This window comes from Lynx rufus, unplaced genomic scaffold (assembly GCF_022079265.1).
Source record: "Lynx rufus isolate CCGP_SWC_20201006 ecotype Redwood Valley unplaced genomic scaffold, mLynRuf1.p SCAF_4, whole genome shotgun sequence".
Lineage (NCBI taxonomy): Eukaryota > Metazoa > Chordata > Mammalia > Carnivora > Felidae > Lynx > Lynx rufus.
This window is the reverse complement of record NW_025814856.1, coordinates 124768216-124784828: the sequence shown is the minus strand read 5'-3', so window position 1 is coordinate 124784828 and position 16613 is coordinate 124768216. Positions and strand designations below refer to the sequence as shown.

The following is a 16613-nucleotide window of genomic DNA, read 5'->3' as shown; positions in this document are numbered from 1 at the left end:
GGAATAAGAAGTACATTATTAAGTATGCTGCTTTCCTTATCTTTGATAACAGGGAGTCAATGCACACTGCCAAACACTGAAATGCAGCTTGAAAAAAAACTGAAATTGTCTGTTGTAACAAATTACAAACATAAACTTATTACTTGAAACAAACAAAATAATAATAACCTTTTATTTTTTTCTATTCTTTAGTAGGGTCTTTTAGAAACTAAAATATATTGTTGTGAATAAACATTTACATGAAATTCACTTATTCCTTCCATTTCATCTATTCCTTTTGTGTTAGAATTATATATATATATACACACACACATATATATATATACACATATGTGTGTGTGTGTGTGTGTATATAATTAAATAATGAAATAAATATATGTTTAAAAAACAGATTATTCCGGGGTCATCTGGCTGGCTAAGTTGGTAGAGTTCACGACTCCTGATCTCAGGGTCATGAGTTCCACTCCTACATTGTGCACAGAGCTTACTTTTTTAAAAGTACAAATAAAATAAGTAAAAACTTAAAAAAAATTATTCTGCTTTGGAAATTTTATTTTATGCCTAAATATGCATATGTGTAGACAAAAATATCAGCTTCACGTTTAATAGGTGCTAACACATGTTAATTCTAGGTGGTAATATTGAGATAACTTTGGTGGCAGAGTTAGTTTATTTTTCTGGTTTTTTACTTGCACTTTCAAATAGTTCTTGAGTTTTAAATAGTTCAGTTCTATGCTTTTTATAAAAATCACAAGATTATTCTTTTTCACAAAAGTTCTTTTTAAAAAAATAAAGGACTTTTGGGATGAGCACTGGGTGTTGTATGGAAACCAATTTGACAATAAATTTCATATATTAAAAAAATTAATTAATTAATTAATGTAAAAAAATTTAAAAAATTTTTTAAACAATCAAAAAATAATAATAATAAATTAAAAAATAAAGGAGCAACATCAATAAAGTTTGAGGGGGAAATGTGACAATACATTTTTACCATGCAATATTAACACCCTACACCATTAGTTTAGTATTAAATTAGCATATTAAGAGATGAAGTGAAATTAATAAATTTTAAAAATTGCAATTTGTAATATAAAAAGATTTACAACCTTTAATAGATATAGAAAAATAACAAAAATTAGTATAGGTCTAGATAAAAAGTGAATACAAATTTGAAAACATTCTCCAAAAAAGCACTAGAATAGTTTAACAATAATTTATAGCTAAAACCTTATGTTACTGTAGCAAAGAACAAACAGTAACAAAGTGTGTGTGGGTGTGTGGATGTGTAGGGCGATATGTGTGAGAACAAGCTCACGTTTACACCCAGGCCTATGCGTGGAGCTGGTACAGACAGCAGGGTGGGGGATAGGAAAGGAGAAAGAAACTGTATTAAATCCCTTGCCTATCACAGGGAGAAAGATTCATTTTGTTCTTGGATTATGGCAAAACTGAAAAGTCGACACTAATAGAAATAAAGAAAAGAGATACGTATGTGTATATACTATCCAATACATGGGATATCCAAGTACAGAGAACTCTAACTCACATAGAGATGGAGGGCAAAGGAAATACTATTAAAACTACAACATACCATAAAAGAAAAATGGCCACGTATATGGATTATAACAATTATAAATGGGTCAGTTAAAGGGCAATGGTCTTCAGAATGGGTTAAAAAATCCAATGAAATTCTGTGTATACGAGATACATCCAAGATAAAATTACAGATTAAAGAAAAGCACAGACCATGGCATACCAGTAATGAATAGCAAACTGTACTTACAGTAAATAAAACAAAACAAAAACAAAGAAATATTAAATGAGAACACAAAGAAGGTCATTTTATATTGATAAATTTTTTTAACTCACCAAAAAAGTAAAATATCATAAACACAAGGCAAATTCATTGAACTAGACTATATAAATCAAAATGCTTAGATATTCAACAGCAACAAAAAGACAGAAAAATATGGAAATGAAAGACTAACATTCCATTCCTGAACTGCAACAGATTAATAGGGGAAAATATCAAAAGGAATGCAGAAGCTCTAAAATCATAATTTATGCTTTACCGTAATTCCAGGAATATTTACAAATTTTATGTGTACTGTTAAGCCACAAAGTAAATCCTTAAAAATACAACAGAGTAAAAAGTGTATATATAGGTCCACGTTCCCTTTCTACACAGCACACAAAAAGAGAAATGACAAAGTAACAGCAAAAGTTAAACTTAAAAAAAAAAAAGTCACTGAAATTTGAAAACTCTCCCAATAAATCTGTTTTCAAAAAATAATAGCCTTCCATCTAGGACTCTCAATTGTTTCATATTTTTAAGAAAAGGAACTTCCATTGAAAGCTCTTACAAGGTGTTTTTAGCCATTCCTCCCCCTGACATGCACAAATCACAGGTTTTTTTACAAGTTTACCAAGTATATACTATATATTCAGCTTTGGGGCTGATGATTCAGTGTGATATGCAAAAGCAGAAAGGGTCCCCCACATTAAAGGAGTGTGTGACTGAGTTGAGGAGTTAGCAAAATCAAACAGCAGTCACCAAAATAATGTAAATATTATAGAAATTCAGAGAAAGAGGAGACCAAAGCAGGGAGGGAAGTCTTCTTTATGTGACTTCAGGTAGGACTCAGAGATAAAAGAGACTGGAGAATCCAGAGAAGAAATGGGGAAAACATTCTAGTAAAGAATACTACAACCATGAAGGTTAAAGAATGAAACAGTTAAATACTGACAGTTACAACAAGTTACTATAGTAGATACAGCCTAGGAAGAAATACACTCAAATACTAGACCAAACTGTTTATGCTAAAAAATGAACTGCAATAAGATTTTAAGGCACAATGGCTGTGGTTGCCAGCTAAAGTTTGGAAAGACTCTCATCACTTTGAACATTCATTCAAATAGACTTCAACTTTGAGGTATATTTCATATCTCTCGAGAGAGTAACATTACCGATAAATAATGATCTTTATTTGCCATTTGGGAGACTGACCACAGCAGAGGTAAGATACTGGCCAGGCTTCCACAGCTACTTCATGCAATGAGAGGAAAATAGTTAATAGTAGAGAATTTGAAGAACATTATAACATGCACACATGTCACTATATTCTTATTTCACATTCCCATAGTCTAATCCACAAAAATTAAAATAATTAAACCAAAGGAACTCTCTCTAATCAAGAATGTCGTTGAAAGAAGGAAACAGATTCAGAATCGGTTTATAATAAACAAGGTAGAGAAGACTTGGGCTGCCAAGTAGATGGGAGTGGGAGGAAATAAAGCATCTTAGTTTCTGAGCAAAATACTGTTATTAAGTATAATTGCATCAACTTGATTCAAATCCAGTATTTCTTATTCATTGAAAAGAAACATATTAAAATAGCAGCAATTTCCTTTACAAATAAACACACTCAGCCAAGGAAGCTTCCACCAAAAAGTTTAACTCTAAATGTAATAAAAAGCAGAAGCAAAATTATTTCACTGCTTCTAATTTCAAATAATAACTTCTAAACATAAATATGCTAGAGCTAAGTCAGTAAGAATCACTTTTAAAATTCTAATAAAAATTATACTGAAATTCTTTCGAACAGTCTAACTATATACTTTAATGCTAAACTACAGAAAAATAAGAAAAATCTTCCAACAAATAATTAAAAGTTATTGCTATAAATTAACCGTAGAAATCATTAATGGAAATATTTGCATTTAATTATTTATAATCCTGATCTTGAAAAAGCTATGAGATAGAGGAAGTTTCACTCACTAATACCTAAGTTTAGATGCGACAGACTACTTCTGAATAGAAACATCTCGATGCACATTATGGAAATTTGGTTTTTCACTGCTAATAATTTCAGTTATTTCTGGACCCTTGACTTATAAAAGATGCATCTGGACATCTGAACTATAAATTAACCATAAATATCTGCTGAGAAACATTATCTTTGAGCTTCTGAGTATAGGGACGCTTGAAATAGGCATGTCTCAGTAAAGAATATATGTGTAAAATAAGTATTTCAACTAAATAGTCTCAATAGGTCTTTCTATCCATCACCTCCTATGCCCCACATACACACAAAAACCACAATGACTTCTTAGTATTTAAAACTGAAGGGCATGGGGATTATAAGCCAAGATGGGCCACATACCCACCAGTGTAGATCTGTCTTCTTGCACCTGAGCTGTCACTTGGGAAGCCAAAGAGAACAGCTCTTGGATGGATATATGGACTGCTGCAAGAATGACTCTCCCAGAAGAGAAATACTTGACGTTGCCCTGCTGGCAAGATGTTTTTCCTGTTCTAAATCCTCCTAAGTAAATCTGATTTAAAATGTCTGGGGTGTCTAAGTGTTAGGTTGAACTTAAAAGACTATCTGGTAGACGTTGTAAAAGCCAATCTCAAATTTTAAATTTTTCTTCAGATACAAAATAACCATAATTTGTGTTAAGTATGATGATATTTTCTCATAAAACATGAGAAAGCAACTTCTTTTTAAAATATTTGATGTTTTAAAAACACTGTTTCCATTTTCCCAATATTCAGGCTTTAGATTAACCATTAATACAAGTATGAATACCCTTCATTGAGCTTCAACAATATTATACATCCAGTATCTTAATTCGTGGGAATTAGGCATTCTGATTAGATACGATAGGTGCCATTGAAGAACTCTACATATGGTTTTTAAATGTTCAATCAAATGATCTAAATAAGTAGAACTGAATAGATCTAGGGAATCTGTAAAGCTTTATAGAAAGTTGTGTTTCTAGAGGCACCTGGCTGACTCAGTTAGTGGAGCACGCGACTCTTGCTCCCAGGGCCGTGAGGTCCAGCCCCACATTGGGTATAAAGATTATATAAAAGTAAAACCTTAAAAAAAAAAAAAAGTTGTGTTTCTACATATTCACTGAGATTTTCAATTCCTAAACATAATCCTAAAAGTTTGTCAGGCTCTTGCCTTTTATACCAACAACCTAGAAAAATTACACACTTATGTCTCATTTCTCTCCTTTTGATAAATTTTGTAAATTTAGGACATGTGTTTTATCTTTCATTTTAAATGCATACTGGCCCAATTTATAATCTAAACTGTCTTGTGCTCGCTTCGGCAGCACATATACTATAATCTAAACTGTCTTAAACACAATCAGCAATTCTGCACCACTTGACATAATAAGGTCTGAAACAAGTTTCCATGTGTAGTACTCTCAGTCTAACAATAAATGCTCTCAATGGGACCCATCACATGCTTGAAGAAATCCTTTTCTATTTTAAAGAAAATAATCTCTCAGGTAAACCATTTTCTTTAAATCTTTAATTTACAAATGATGTCTTCCTAGAGATACTAAATAAAAATGATTGAGGCAATTAAGGAGTGCACTTGTTGTAATGAGCACTGCGTGATGTATGGAATTGTCAAATCACTATATTGTACCCCTGAAACTAATATAACTGTGTGTTAACTGCATGGGAATTAAAATAACATAAAAATGATTGATGGTGCTAAGTAAGACTTTTTTACATCCTTTTCCAATACAAGTTATATTTTAAATTATTTCTATTGTTGATATTCACACTACAATGTCAATTGTCATTCTTCAGTAAAATCACTTGCTATTATTTCATAAAACTTCTACAGAATTCCTTGACTAAGATCAAAAAAAAAAAAAAAAACATTAAATCACTTACTGTAAACAGCCCACTCTTACTGCTACAGGAATGTGGGGAAGCTGAGTGGCCCACTTCAGTGTCACATCCTGATAAATATGTAACATGTGATTATGGTTTCCAATCAAAGTATTTATTGTTCCTTCAGAAACTGTATGTTGAAGACAGAAAAGAAGATAATAAGAAAACAGTTATCTGCAACAGTATATTGAATCACTTTTAAGGGATTTAGTATACAAATTAATTCTAATGTCTTGATGTTAATGCCTAAAGTAAAAAAGCATTTATTTTAGTAACACATTAGTTTTTAACTTCAAGCACAAATATCAAAAATTACACAATGATTTTACAGACTTGGGAACTAGAAGTAGATAGTAGCCAACACTTTTGCATTTTATCTAGAAAGTATGAATTTCATTAATATTTAACACCTTTAAGCTAATGATTTACCGAGCATCAGCCACAGATAAGTCATTCTATTGGACATTACTATATGCTTCATTCTGCTTTTAAGAGTCTGGTGTTCTTTAGGAAACATCTTGAACAGCCACATTTTGGAAAGCATAAATGTATATCTGAGGCCAATTCTCCAAGTCATTCTGTACAAAGTAAAATGACTGACAAAACCAAATGTGTGCTTTATATCAAACCTCTATTCAAACTCTGAAGTTAAAATTTCCATTACATGTTCTGTATAAAACTATTTTCCTAGATGTTTAAAATATATGCGTGTGAATTAGGCTTTTTCTGATGTATATCACTAGCCTTGACATATGGAAAAGATAAAAGAAAAATACTTCTACACACCTGAGCAATATGGGAGAAAACAACTTGGGCTACAATCAAGTTTCTTCATGAATCGAATCTGTCCGTTATCCTTAAGGCAAAAAAAGTTTCTCTCACCAAGAACAAAAACAGAAGATGCTGACTGATTGAAAGAGACAATACATATATCAAGGGCTTGCTCTCCAATATTTAGAGTCCAATCCACCTACAAAGAAAAGGCTAAAATCAATTTAGTTGCTAAAAACAAAGCATTTCAGTTACTTTCATATCAATACAATTAAGAAATTGCTTCGCAACAAAGCAGACAGAAAGATTGGCTAGTCTTCCCTTTTTTTTTTTTTTTGCGATAACCGTATTTCTGATATTTTATATACTCTAACAGGTTTTGTCCCATCTTTTGCCAGATGATATAAGCTATTCAGTGGTTCAAAAATACTCATATAAATTTGGGGAGTGGGGCAGGGAAAAAAAAGACTCATACAAATTTAACCAAAGAGGTGTAAGATGTGTAAAACAAAACTTGGGGCACCTGGGTGGCTCAATCGGTAAAGCATCCGACTTCGGCTCGGGTCATGATCTTGTGGTTCATGGGTTTGAGCCCCACGTCAGGCTCTGTGCTGACAGCTCAGAGCCTGGAGCCTGCTTTAGAATGTGTGTCTCCCCATCTCTCTGCCCCTCTCCTTCTGGTGCTCTCTCTCTGTCTCTCAATAATAAATAAATGTTAAAAAAAATAAATAAAAAGATGTGTAAAACAAAAACTGCAAAAAATTGATAAAAGAAATTGAAAAACAAATAAATGGAAAGATATGCCATGTTCATCAATTAGAAGAATTGCTATTATTAAAATGCCCATACTACCCTACCCAAAGTGATGTACAGATTCAAATCCCTATCAAAATCCCAATGGTATTTTTCAACAAAATAGAAAAAAAATCCTAAAATTCATACAGAACCACAAAAGACTCCAAATAGCCAAAGCAATCTTGAGCAAAAAGAACAAAGCTGGAAGCATCAAATTTATTAAATTACCTGATTTTCAAATACACTACAAAGCTATACTTAACAAAATAGCACCATGCTGGCATTTAAAAAAAAAAAAAAATCTAGACCAATGCAACAGAACAGAGCCCAGAAATAAATGCATTTACAATGAATTGATCTTCAACAAAGGTATCAAGAGCACATACTAAGGACAGTCTCTTTAATAAATGGTGTTGTGGTGGGGGAGGGGCACCTGGAGTGGGTGGCTCACTCAGTTGAAGATCTGACTCTTGATCTCTGCTCAGGTCATGATCTCATGGCTCATGAATCTGAGCTGCACATTGGGCTTGCTGCTGTCAGCTTGTCAGTGCAGTGCCAGCTTCAGATCCTCTGTCTCCCTCTGTCTACTCCTCCCTAGCTTGTGCTCTCCCAAAAATAAATAAATACTTTTTTTAAAAAATGGTATTGGGAAAACTTGATATTCACATGCAAAGGAATGAAATTGAACCCTTATCTCACACCATATACAAAAATCAACTCAAAAATGGATAAAGATTTAAACATAAGACCTCAATCTGTAAAACCATTAGAAGAAAACATAAGGAAAAGCTTTTTGTCATTGTTTTAGGCAACGAATTTTTGGATATGACCCCAAAAGCACAGGCAACAAAACTAAAAATAGACAAAAAGGATTGCATCAAGCTAAAAAGTTCCCGCACAGCAAAAGAAACAATTAACAAAGTAAAGAGATAATCTATGGAATGGTAGAAAATATTTGCAAACCATCTATCCAATAAGGGGTTAACACCTAAAAATACATAAGGAACTAGACAACTCAGTAGCAAGTAAACAAACAACCTGATTTAAAAATAGGCAAAGACATGAACAGATTTCTCAAAAGAAGATATACAAATGGCCAACAATTATATGAAAAAATGCCCAACCACTAAATCATCAGGAAATGCAAATCAAAACCACCACCTTGAGATATCACCCCACACATGTTAGAATGCCTATCATTAAAAAGACAAGAGATAACAAGTTTGTTGGCAAGGATGTAGAGAAAAGGGAACCCTTTTGCACTGTTGGTGGGAATATAAATTGGTACGGCTACTATGGAAAACAATAGGGAGATTTCTCAAAAAATTAAAAACTAGTATATGATCCAGCAATCCTACTTCTGGGCATATAGTCACAGGAAATGAAAACAGAATATTAAAGAGATAACTGCAATCCCATGTTCATTGCAGCATTATTCACAATAGCCACGATATAGAATCAACCAAATTGTCCATTGATGAACAAACGAATAAACAGAATGTGTGAGATATTCTATATAATATACTATATAATGTGTATAATATAATGGAATATTATTCAGTCTTCAAAAGAAGAAAATCCTGCCATTTGTGACAAAATGGATGGACTTGGAAGGCATTATGCTAAGTGAAATAAGTCAGGCACAGAAAAACAAATACTACATGATCTCACTTATATGCAGAATCTAAAAAAGACAAACTCAGGGGCACCTGGGTGGCTCAGTTAGATAAGCGCAGACTTCAGCTCAGGTCATGATCTCATAGTTCATGACTTCGAACCCAGCATCAGGGTCTATGCTGACAGCTTGGAGCTTGGAGCCTGCTTTGGATCCTATGTCTCCCTCTCTCTCTGCCCCTCCCCTGCTCACACCCTGTCTCTCTCTCTCTCTCTCTCTCTCTCTCTCTCTCAAAAATAAAATAAATACTTAAAAAAATATATTTGAAAGACAAGCTCATAAAAGCAGAGAGTATAATGGTGGTTGCCAGGGTCTGAGGGAAGACGTAAATGAGAAGATACTGAATGGTCAAAGGGTACAAAGTTTCAGTTACACAGAATGAATAAATTCTGGAGACTTCATGTACAGTCTAATGACTATAGTTATATTACTGTACTGTTTTGTACATATACTTGAAATTTGTTAAGATAGATCTTAAATGTTCTTACCATAAAAGAAAACAGAACTATGTGAGGTGATAGATATGTTAATTAGCTTAATTGTGGTCATCATTTCACAATGTACATATATCAAAAGATCATAAATTTATATAATTTTTATTTGTCAATTATACCTCAATAAAGCTGGAGGCAGAAAAAAGACAGGCAGAGGATTGGGTGGGAGAATGCCCTATGCAAAGTGAGCTGGCTGTACAAAGATCCTATGACAGAAAAGGAGGGACCGTGACTTGTTCAAAAAATAATAATACACATAAAGAAGTTATCTGCTTCACTGCAAAATTTCCATAAGAAAAATTTCCATATTGTGTTTACTTTACAAATCAAATTTAATAAGCAGTAAAACCTAACCAATATTTATGTAACTATAATGTTTTACCATAAAGACAATTTAAAAATCTATCAATCTATCTATCTATACACACACACACACACACACACACACACACACAGAGCAGCCAACAAGCTGTCCCAGTTGCCTAGGCAGGACCCTCAACACCTTAAGAACTATACCAGGGTAACTCCATATCTCTGGAACACGGTCAATGTTCAAACAATGCTTCTTAAAGTAATGAAGGAATGAATTTAAAGTTAACATACTTTTCAGAATTCAGTCCCCACTCAATTAATGCTTTTTAATTGAAAAAAAAAAAAAGAGCAAAGGCATCAGCTGACAGACATATACTGAAAATGGCAGTAACAGTGAGATGGCTGCACAAAAGCATGTGGACAGAGAGGAAATAAGAGTGTCCTCAAAGTTAGGTTATAATCAACAAATAATGGATCAAAGAAGAGATATGAAAACTCACATTAAAGATACAAACAAATTTCTGGCCATCAAGATATCATTGAGATATTTATCTACTTTACTAAAATATCTGCAGAAAGTATGAAATCCAAATGGATTTTCTACAAGTTAAAAAAATATAAAAAAAATAAGATTATCTTGGATCTTAATCAGGATTCAACACCAAGAAATCATTTCATTACTGTTAAATTCAAGTGTAACTTATCTATATAAAAAGATTCCACTGTATACAAAACATAAATGTCAGTCCTGTGACAATCACACTTCTCATTACACTTTATTTTATTTTTTAATTTTTTTAAGTTTATTTATTTATTTTGAAAGAGAGAGAGACAGAGAGAGGTGGAGAAAGAAAGCAAGCATGGAAGGGGCAGAGAGAGAGGGAGAGAGAGAATCCCAAGCAGGCTCTGCACTGTCAGCACAGAGTCTGACACAGAACTCGATCTCACAAACCGTGAGATCATGACCTGAAATCAAGAGTCAGACGTTTAACTGACTGAGCCACCCAGGTGCCCCTCATTGCATTTTAATAGGCTGGCATTCTAGCATTAAATATCACTATCTGTAACTTGGGCTGATGTGTCCCTGATTCTGAGATGATGATTCATTCAGGATTCAGGCAAATCAAGTTTCTGAGACTGAAGGATGACATCTAGCCATTAAATTCTTTCAATTCACTAGGTATGAGCGCCCCTCTCTGTGACCTCCCCTTAGAGAAATATACCACATTCTAAATGAATGAGTCTCAAAAAACACAGAAGTTTACTAAGAATAATAATTTTAAAGTTCTTCTACTTCCAGTCAAGAGAGAGTAATAGGAAAAGACTTTACCATCACACCTGAAACAACACAACATGGACAAAATATATGAAACAACAGCTTGCGAGGCACTGAATATCAGACCACAAAGGACAGCAACCCTTTGAAGACCAAACAAATGAGGTGAGTAGTAGGACTGTTCCATCCGTGAAGGAGTTTTCAGGCCATGGCGCAGGGTGGAGCAATGCAAGCAAGGCCCAGCAAACTCCCTGAATTAAGGATATGGATGCTGGGAGTTCAGAGAAACCAGAGCAGCTGGAGTTCATAAGACAGCAAGCCAAAGGGGAGAAAGCAGCACAGGGACAGAACTTTGACATCTGTGAAGAATCCTCTCAAATATTCATCTGAGTACTTATCAGCACATTCATGTAAGAAAACTACCCAAAGCCAGGGAAAGAACTACCCAAAAGGATTAGAGGTAACAGTGCCCAGCATTCATACTGCCTGGAATACTGCCTGTGTTTGCTAGCCAGACTGGAACACCTCATAATTCAAAGGGAGCTGAGCAGGGCACTCAGAAGCATTTTGCCTAAGGAGTGGGGAATAAGTAGCCCCAGAATGAGCAGTGCTCTGGTCCTATCTAAAAACCCAAAAGGATCAAACTGTCCAAGTATCTTAACTGTGTCCCAGGCCTAAGCTCAAGAAGAGTTCTAGGAATGCAAAAATATCCAGCACTCAAAAGTAAAATGACTATATTTCTCATCTAATAAAAAATCACCAGGTATGTAAAGAAATAAGAAAATATGATTTACAAAAAAAGAGATAAATAAATCAACTGAAACTGACTCAAAACTGATGCAGGTGTTAGAATCAGAAAACAAGGACATTAAAACAATTATTATAACTATACTGTATTCTGTATCTTCAAAAAGTTAAGTAGAGACACGGAAGATATAATAAAAAAAAAAAGCAAATTGAACTTATAAAGATGGAACCCATGGGAATTAATACCAGGTTAGACATACAGAAAAAAGATTACTGGTCTTGAAAACACAACAGTACATGTCATCCAAAACAAAATAGAGAAAATAAAGTCTGTGAGCTGTGGGACAACTTCAAGTATCCTAAATGCATGTGTAGCTGCAGTCCCCAGAGAAGAGAAAGACGGAAGACAAAAAAAAAAAAAAGTCTGAAGAATTAAGAGTCAATAATTTTCTAATTTTCAAGGTGCCTGGGTAGCTTGCTCAGTTGAGCAACCTACTCTTGATTTCAGCTCATGTCATGATCCCAGGGTCATGGGATGCAGTCCCACATCAGGCTCTGCATTCAGCACGGAGCCTGCTTGGGATTCTCTCTCTCCCTCTCTCCCTTTACCCCTCTCCCATTCATGCTCTCTTTCTCTTTCTTAAAACATTTTTTTTCTAGGGGCGCCTGGGTGGCTCAGTCGGTTGAGCATCCAACTTCAGCCCAGGTCATGATCTCGCGGTCCCTGGGTTCGAGCCCCGCATCGGGCTCTGTGCTGACAGCTCAGAGCCCGGAGCCTGTTTCGGATTCTGTGTCTCCCTCTCTCTCTGACCCTCCCCTGTTCATCCTCTGTCTCTCTCTGTGTCAAAAATAAATAAACATTAAAAAAATTTTTTAAAAATTTTTTTTTCTATTTTTCATGAAAACTATAAATTCACAGATACAAGAAGCTCAACAAATCCTAAGCACAAAATAAAGAAAACTACACAAAGCACATCATAATCTAATTGCTTCAAAAAAATGAAAAGAGAAAATCTGAATAGCAGCCACAGAAAAGATATGATGAAGAAAGAAGCAAAGACAAGAATGTAGGCAGATTTCCCATGAGAAACAATGGAAGCAAGAAGACAGTGGAGCAACCTCTTAAAATACCAGGGAAGGAAATACCGTCAAACTAAAATCTTATGCCAAAAATATATTTTCAAACAAAAAGGCAAAAATATTTTTTGAGACACAGAAAAACTGAAGGAATTCATTACCAGTGAACTCACATTGAAAGAAATGTGGTGGAAATATGGCCTCCATAACTTAATGAAGAGTACCAGAAATGGTAACTGCATGGGTAAAAATATATTATTCTTTTCATTTAAATCACACTAAAAGATACTGAATATTTAAACAAAAAATAGTAACAATGTAATATGGAGTTTATAGTATATGTAAAAATATAGCATATGACAATTAGCACAAAGGCTGAAAAACAGAAGTATGGCTCTTATATGTGAAATAGTATACTATCACCTGAGAGTAGATCATGGTAAGTTAAATATTGTAAACTCTAAAGCAACTCCTAACATGACAAAACAAAGAGTTATGGCTAATAAGCCAACAAAGATAAAATGCAATCATAAAAAATACTGAATAACTCCAAAAGAAAGCAGAAAAACAGGAAAATGGAAATAAAAACAGATGGGACAAATAGCAAATGGCCAGATGACAAACTTAAATTTATCCATATTAATAATCACATGAAATGTATATGGTCTAAAACACAAATTAGAAAGCAGAGCATATCATACTAAACAAAAAAAGCAAGACTCAACTATGTGCTGCTTACAAGAAATGCATTTTCAGTACAAAGACACAAATTGGATAAAAGTAAAAATATGGAAACATATCAGAATAACACTAATTAAAAGAAGAATGTTATCAGAGCAAAAAGGTAAAGAGGGTTATTTTCAAAAAGGTAAAGAGGGTTATGAAAAAGGGATATGTTCACCATGAGACATAACAATCCTAAATGCTTATGTACCTAATAAAAGGATTTCAAATAAATGAAGCAAAAAACTGATAAAAATGCAAGGAGAAACAGATAATCCACAATTACAGTCAGAGATTTCAATATCCCTGCCTGAATAATTGACAGAAATTAGTCATAATATTAACAAGGATATAGAAAATTTCAACAATGCTATCATCCAATCTAACTAACTGACATTTATAGAACACCCAAGAACAGCAAAAAAAAAAAAAAAAAAAAAAAAAAAAAGGACATTCTTTTCAGGTGCTCAATGAAGATTTACCAAGATAGATCATATTCTAGGTCATAAAACAAATCTCAAAAACTCTGAAAGAATTCCAAGTCATACAAAGTATTTCTCTGACCACAAAAGAAATAAATTAGAAATCAACAAGTAGTTAAGAGGTAGCTCTAACATAGGCAGCTTTTAACTGCCTTCCCACAACTACCTTATTAGAAGCATTCCACTGGATAAATTTTGTTTCTCTGCAATATACTTAATGTTCCATGGCATCACAGTCCTGCCAAGTGACTGTGGTGTAACGAAAGGAAGTTTTACTGCTATTTCTTACTCTATTCATTAATTAAAGGAGAATGGGAAAATCACTCATCTGTAATTGCTTTCAGAACACATTCTCAGTGCAAGGCACAGAGTAGTATCAATAAACATGTACAAATAAATGAGTAAAGGATATTCCAGACTAAATAAAAACTATGTGCAGAAGCCTTGAATCAAGAACAGCCATGGAATATTTAGAACAAGAGAAGACCGTGTGGCTGAAGTGCAGAATATATGGGACAAATGGAAGACAACTACTATTGAGGAGGAGGTCAAGGACAAATTGATCATCATTATCATTGTCATCTTCATCATCTAGACATCTTTGTTAAGTGCATTATATATATATTTCCAAAGGCAACACTGTAAAATAGGTATCGTCACCATTTTGCAACTAAGAAACTTAAGGCTTAGCATGGTTAATAAACTTGCTCAAAATTAGTAGTAAATACAGCTCTCAAGATCTGACTCCAAAGTCTATCCTTGAACTATTATTAGTATGGTGCCTCCAAATTCTGTGAAAAAAATATGCCATATTTGTATTTGTTGTGCTCTCTTTCACTTTTTATTAGTATTAAGAAAATGTTTTCATGTCATTCTTGGCTCTTCAAGTTGGCCTGCCTTCCTATCTTAATTTCTGTATCCTAATATAGAAAATTGATTTTCTCTAATATTTTTACTTCCTTGGTATTCTAAATTCCACATTATTTCTTCATGTAGTTTCTTTCATATGTGGCCATTTCAAATTCACTTTACTGTTTCCATCATAACTTTCAGTTCCTTCTGTTTTGCCTTCCTGTCGATGGTGGTTCTCCAGATAAAGAATTCCCTATCATCATTTATCCCCTAATTTTCATTAAATGGAGAATTTACCATTTACAATTTTTCCTCAAACTATTTTTCAAGTTGCCAAACTTCCACCTTGTCATTTGGCCAATTTTATCTTTGTGGGCTGTGAATTTTTATCTTTTACTTATATATTTAATCACACGCCTACTAGTAGCAATATTTTTGCCTATTAAAGGTTTCTTTAAATTTTTCTCCTTTTCCTACATTAGTTTATAAACACTTCAGTTAAAAGCAACTCCATCTGGACATTTATAATTCTAGTAGTGCAACTTTATAATCTGAAAAATGGGGTGCTTCGGTGGCTCAGTCAGTTAAGCTCCCAACTCTCAATTTAGGCTCAAGTCATGATCTCAAAGTTTGTGAGTTCAAGCCCTCTGTTGGACTCTGAGCTGACAGAGGGGAGCCTGCTTGGGATTCTCTCTCTCTACCTCTCTCTCTCGCCCCTCCCTCACTGTCTCACCCTCTCTCTCTCTCTCTCTCAAAATAAATAAACTTTCTGTACCTCCCTTACTCTCTCAGTCTTTCTCTCTCTCTCAAAATAAATAAACTTTGTTTTTAAATCTGATAAATTATGACACAGCCAGGCATGTGTCTCCATTGCTCAATAATAGTCAACTGAATTTTTTCCCATTGATAGAATCATAACATAGAAAAGAAAAATAGCTAAAATAAATATTTTTTAAAATTTTCTTTCCAGAATCTGCATTCTGAAGAAAATCTGTGATTAGATACAATATTACTGAAATTTTTATATATTAAAAAAGGCCTTACAACAAGTCTTTTTCCAGAACCAAGTTTTTGTTGTTCAGTCTCCTGTCTTTTATCTGCATCCGTTGCAAAAGCAAGCACCTGGTACCTGTTTGAAAGACATGAATAATTATAAATGATTTTACAGTTAAAAAGCATAAGTTATTTTAAACTTTAAAATCACATAATCTATAAACTTTACAAACTGCTTTTCTGGGGGGCACCTGGGTGGCTCACTGGGTTAAGTGTCTGACTTCAGCTCAGGTCATGATACTGGTGGTTCGTGGGTTCAAGCCTGCTTTGGATTCTGTGTCTCCCTCTCTCTCTGTATCTCTCTCTCTCTGTATCTCTCTCTCTCTGTCTCTCTCTCTCTCTCTCTCTCAAAATATATAAACATTAAAAAAAAATTAATTGCTTTTTTCTTGGTTTTAAAAAACTGAAATTTAAGATCGAATTCTTCTTGAATGACACTGTGACATGAGACTATGTAAACCTGTCATGATAAAGAAATTATAACTATATCCTAAAATTCAATATTGGGTAAAGAGCTCTGCCAACGGTCAAAGCATTTCCATTAGAATTTTATATGACGAACAACAATAGCTAAGAAAGATCCGGCACCAAAACTTCACATAGAAAAAAATGTAAATAATTCAAAGCAGCCAGGTGTAGTAGAAACTGT

The 16613-nt window shown here is 33.8% G+C and overlaps 1 protein-coding gene across 1 annotated transcript in view; it reads right to left on the bottom strand.

The window, feature by feature from the left end:
• BBS9 (Bardet-Biedl syndrome 9) overlaps positions 1-16613 on the bottom strand; it is a 453794-nt gene that overhangs the window by 315078 nt on the left and 122103 nt on the right. Inside the window, exons 7-9 of the mRNA XM_047097119.1 lie at positions 15956-16040; positions 6494-6677; positions 5708-5837 (exon numbers count right to left, since the gene is read on the bottom strand). Coding sequence (XP_046953075.1) covers positions 5708-5837; positions 6494-6677; positions 15956-16040 — 399 coding nt within the window. The remainder of the gene's footprint in view (positions 1-5707; positions 5838-6493; positions 6678-15955; positions 16041-16613) is intronic.